At 44.1% G+C, this 5,225-nt stretch overlaps 1 protein-coding gene across 1 annotated transcript; it reads right to left on the reverse strand.

The window, feature by feature from the left end:
* Positions 1-439: 439 nt before the first annotated feature.
* Positions 440-4,897, reverse strand: Fabp5 (fatty acid binding protein 5). Its single transcript, XM_005336008.5, has 4 exons — positions 4,727-4,897; positions 1,606-1,778; positions 1,185-1,286; positions 440-694 (listed from the first exon to the last, which is right to left on the reverse strand). The coding sequence occupies exons 1-4, from the start codon at positions 4,803-4,805 to the stop codon at positions 641-643; spliced, it is 408 nt and encodes a 135-aa protein (XP_005336065.1). The 5' UTR covers positions 4,806-4,897; the 3' UTR covers positions 440-640.
* Between the last annotated feature and the right edge of the window lie 328 nt (positions 4,898-5,225).

The raw sequence follows: 5,225 nt of genomic DNA on the forward strand, positions 1-5,225 counted from the left end.
GTGTTCTTCTAACACTGTGATGTTCCTCAAATGGAGGACAACAATTTGTCCATTGTGTTCGGATATACCTCAGCCTCTAAGATAATTCCTGGCACTTGGTAGGACCTCAAGTGCTAAATATATTTTTAGTTGCAGAAATCCTAAATATTTATAAGCAAACCACTAAAACTATGATTTTTTCCATTAAATTATAAAGTTCGTGTAGCTGCCTTTTAATGAGAACAGTTTCTACCAGAAATGTAAATTCTTTGAGTTAGCACAAAGTTCAGCATAGAGCAAACTCTACACTGTTTGCTGTGCTGTATTGTTGCAAAAGCAGCTCTTCATATAAATCACCAGCACAACATAGTACCCTCAAGACTACCTCAGAATTTATTCAATTCACAATTATTAAATATATCACTAGTTTCCTATAAAGTTAAAGAATACATACAACATGTATTAGCACAAACACATTTATTTACTAACCAAAGGGATGATCTTAGTTAAACCAACACTTTGAAATAGTTGCATGTAAAATGTTTGTGATAGAGATAATTGAACACAGTAATGAAAAAAAAAGGCAGTCTGGAGATTGGCTCATTGAACTGAGCTTCTTCATTCTTTCAGCTAATTCCTGTCCAAAGTGATGATGGAATTTTTATTCTACTTTCTCATAGACTCGAGTACAGGTAACATTATTCATGACACACTCCTAGGAGAAAGAACAACATTAAAAAGTTAGGCTGGTCTTACATTCCAGAGTCATTGTGGTAATGAAATGTTAGGATAAAAATCCTAAAAGATCTTGTAATCTACGTTGCAGAAGGAAACAACCTGTTTTTAGGAGAAGCTAGATCCCATTCTTTAGTTTATACTAAACGACATGCATATACTTTCCTGGAAACTAAAGTGTTGAATATAGTATCTAAATAAAATGGAAAAACATATACCCAAGAAGGCAGCTTGGTGGCCTGCCAAGACTATGTGGTGATGCAGCAGTTGAGCAAGGAGGAACCCAGATCCAGCTCCATCCCATGTTAAGTCATGTCACTTCTCTATCCCACCAACATCTATCTTGGTAATCAGTGTTCTTGTATTTAACTTGTTATTTTGCATTTTCTTCTTCCCAAGCTTAGCTCTCCTGCTCATGACCAATGGACATGACAACTCGAAGTACAAGATGTAAGCAGTTTGACACTTACCACCACTAACTTCCCATCTTTCAATTTTCTTGTTATTGTGCTTTCCTTCCCATCCCATTCCTGATGTTGAACCAATGCATCGTCAACAAAACTGCAGACCGTCTGCAGAAACAAAGTACACATTTTAGTCTTCCAAAATATACGAGTTTGCATGACTCATAACCCTCCTTAATCAACATTTTTTTCATCTTCTCCTTTCTGCAGCTACTTCATCAACCATACTGATTTTACACATAATATACTTTCTGCTTTTCAATCTAGAAGCTCACAAAAAACACTCATTCTATGAAGCTGGTACTTTTATAATTTTTCAAAACTCAATTTACAAAATAATTCTTTTGACTATACATGGGAAAAATGTCATTAATACGATTTCTCATTCTTAGAAGCTTCAGTGATTTAACAACATATTAGAGCTGACCTGAGTTTTTCTGCCATCAGCTGTAGTTTCTTCAAACTTCTCTCCCAGGGTACAAGAAAACTGTGTTGTTTTCAAAGTGCTTTCAGTTTTTATGTTGAGCTTCTGGCCGTCAAGGGTGATGATACAATCTGGTTTGGCCATTGCGCCCATTTTCCTCATAGTCAGTCCCACTCCTGTAGAATATAAAATATCAGAAGACCAGTTATAATTTATGTAATAAAAGCAATAATCAATTACAATCACTATGCCTGGCATATTTTCATTTATTTGCTTATTGTGAGCACATATTCAGTGCTTTCCATTTGCCAGCATATTACAAATATTTATGCCCGCCCTCAGAAAGTTAGGGAAGACTTTATTCCCTAACATTATTTACTCAAAGTAGTTCATTAAAGGTAAAGATAAAGGATTCAAAATTGCAAACTTGAAGTTCTCTCATCTTTTTCTATTTGCACCAGATTCTGCCAATCACTTTATTCTGGGCTGGGGATGTGGCTCAAGCGGTAGCGCGCTCACCTGGCATGCGTGCGGCCCGGGTTCGATCCTCAGCACCACATACCAACAAAGATGTTGTGTCCGCCGAGAACTAAAAAATATTAAAAATTCTCTCTCTCTCTCTCTCTTTCTCTCTCACTCTCTCAAAAAAAAAAAAAAAAAAAAAAAAGAATTCAGCTGAGGTTTAAAAAAAAAAAAAAAAAATCACTTTATTCTGACCCCAGCATACAGTCTGGCACACAAAAGGCTTTTTTTAAAAAATATTTTTTTAGTTATACATAGACACAATGTCTTTATTTTGTTTATTTATTTTTATGTGGTACTGAGGATCAAACCCAGTGTCTCATATGTACGAGGCAAGCACTCTGCTCCTGAGCCCCAGTCCCAACCCCATAAAAGGCTTGATAAACAATTAATAGACTACACAAAATAAAAAAAAAAATCAATTCTGAGATATTTAAATAGGCAATGTTTTGAGTTATCAGCACGATCATGATGCTAATAAATGGGGAAAAACTTCTTACCCTGGAACATAGAAAATATTTCAAAGCTGTAAAACTCAATACACTATTTTCTATTTTCCAGGATAAAAATTTTTCCATTTATTAGCATCCAGATCATAGGGCTAACTCAAAACATTATACTATTTGAATACCTTTGAATTGATTTTTGTTTTCTATAGTCTATTAATTACTATAGTTATACAGCTATGAAGTTTCACATTGTTATATATTAAGTTACATATTAATCAGCATTTTTTCCTGTTGGTGTCAACAGTCATAAGGAACTTCTGAGCCAGGTGAAATCTCTGTTTCACAAATAAAACCATACTGTAAGGAGACTACCAGTTTTTTTCAGAACACTCAACCAGGCTTTCAATGTCCCTTTAGAGTCTTCTCTTTTACCAGCTCAAGGCTGGTGGCTTTTGTTCTTAGTTAAGTCACTATTCTCAATCTGGACAAAATAAATGAGTTCTTCTTCCCAAACATCTTGACTTTTCCCTAATGAGCCTTGACAACCTTCATGACTTCTGAATCCTGGATACCGGCCATCCTGACCCTAAGCACACATGCACTTTCAGTGGCAGAGAAATGGTGTTCTTTTATTTGGTCCTCACAACTGTGAGGACACAAAATCTGTCATGTTTTGAAAGAGTACAGTAAACGGCTTTTCCCAGAGTCATCTTGGTCACTGCAACAAGTGGTCTTGTTTTGTTGATGGTGTGAGTAAATACACTCACGATTCACCACAAACCAGCCTTAACCGCTCACTGGCTTGGATAAAGCAGGTGCAGGAATGATTCTGAAGTGCTTGGTGACAAGATGTCAAGAGAGGGTCACTGTAGTGACTTCACCAGCAAGCTACCTTAAATATCAGTTTCTGAAGTAGCCTCCTAGTCCCAGCAGGCCCTCAACTCTGGGAACCCCCTTCCAGAGAGGAGACAAGCTAAGCTAACTCCATCCCACTTCCTAATGGCCTGTGACAAAGGTCTATTTTTTTGTTTGCTGTCTGTCCAATGTCAACCACCATGCAATCACTGTCACTGGTTTAGAAAAGGACAGCATTAGAAAATGAAGTATTATTTCCAGTTGACAGAATCTCCCTACAGAGACTCATTCTTTCTTTGAAGACTATAAGGACTCAAGTGCCTTCTGTAGGGCCACACCCATTTTGCAGCAGTTAGCAGTAGCTGCTGCAGGCTAGCAGTTTCTTGATTACAGTTTTCCCACCGAGCCCACTGTATCCGCGCCCCTCACCCTGGGAGAGGGCAGTAAGGCCATTCCCAGGCACAATCTGTCTCACCGCGATCCTCCCACAGGCCGCCCGCCCACTGGGGCGCCTCGACTGGCAATGCAGGCAGCTTATCACCGCTGCCAGCGCCACACCCGGCCCAGGCCAGGCCAGGAGGCCCCCGGTGCCGCATGGGGAGCTGAGCCAACCCTACCGGCCTGGCTTACTGGTGAGAGAGGGCAGTGGACCTGGGAAAGATGCGGTCAAGTACAGTACCTAAGCTGAAGCCCAAGCCTCATTCAGAGCCTCTCCAGGGTTTCTGCTGAGACCGTGCCCTGCCACACCATCTCCCGGTGGAGACGAGGGAAGCGGACTTGCGCGCCATCGAGGAACAAAAGATACAGCAGGGTGGAAAAGGCACTGGGTGTTGCCACGATGGGGCGGATGGGAGAGAGAAAAGGATGGTGGCACGAAGGATGGGGGCAATGAGTGCCGGGAAAAGAAAAAGGGAAAGTTAGGGGACCCCCCTGGAGGTAATCGAAATTAGTGCACCTTGTGGGTGGGGGCGCGCCAGGTAAAGAACTGGAAGCAGTGCCAGAAGGCTGTCGCGTGGGCGAGGGGAAAGAAGTAGAAGAGGATTGGGGGAACCCCGAGGTGGCACATCTCCGGAATCTCCGGAGACCCGAGCGCTCCTCGCTCCTAGCTGACTGCCCGCGTGGTGCTGCGCCGCCAGGAACCGCATGGTGGCGAGGCGATGGGAGGGGTTAGGAGGTAAGGAGCTGAGCATCTCTTCCCCACCCCGGATCCCAGCATGCTGATGGGGACATAGGACAAAACGGCCACACACATGCCACGTTGCAGGCGTTGTGGACGCTTGCCAGGCTGGGTGCCTCACCTAGTTCTTTCATGTAGTCATCAAAGCCTTTGCTGTCCACCAGGCGCCATCTTCCTTCCAGCTGCTGAATAGTGGCCATGGTGGGCGCAGGCGGGCTGGTGTACGCGGCGAGGGGAGCTCCTGGGAGGCGGATAGCGTGCTCTGCAGCGCCAAGAGCCACGCGGCTTTATAAAGACAGCGGCGCGGGGCGGCGCCCGGCAGCCAATGGGAGGCGCGCCTCGCCCAGCCCCTCCTCCGCGCGCCCCTCGGACTTGCCTAGCGGGGTCGGAAGGTGCGAACCGGCTCCACCTGCCGAGAACCCAGGGTTCCCGCTGCAGGTCTTGCAAGTGGGGACTCGCCCGGCGCGCCCCACGCCTCTCCGGACGCCAGCCCCTGCACGATTTGTCGTTTCCGCACGCCCAGCAAACCAGAGGGGGCGACTGGGAGGCCTGGCCGCCAGCCTAGCACCCTAGGGTCAGACCATGCAGCTGAGCGATTTTTCCTTCCAAAATACCTGGAG

This window comes from Ictidomys tridecemlineatus, chromosome 7, assembly GCF_052094955.1.
Source record: "Ictidomys tridecemlineatus isolate mIctTri1 chromosome 7, mIctTri1.hap1, whole genome shotgun sequence".
In the NCBI taxonomy this organism is placed as follows: domain Eukaryota; kingdom Metazoa; phylum Chordata; class Mammalia; order Rodentia; family Sciuridae; genus Ictidomys; species Ictidomys tridecemlineatus.

Coding starts and splice junctions, on each gene's coding strand:
- Fabp5 (XM_005336008.5), bottom strand. CDS start 4,805: ATGGCCACTATTCAGCAGCTGGAAGGAAGATGGCGCCTGGTGGACAGC. Junction 1,287..1,605: donor CTGATGGCAGAAAAACTCAG/GTCAGCTCTAAT, acceptor TTGTTTCTGCAG/ACGGTCTGCAGTTTTGTTGA. Junction 695..1,184: donor AAGATGGGAAGTTAGTGGTG/GTAAGTGTCAAA, acceptor TCTTTCTCCTAG/GAGTGTGTCATGAATAATGT.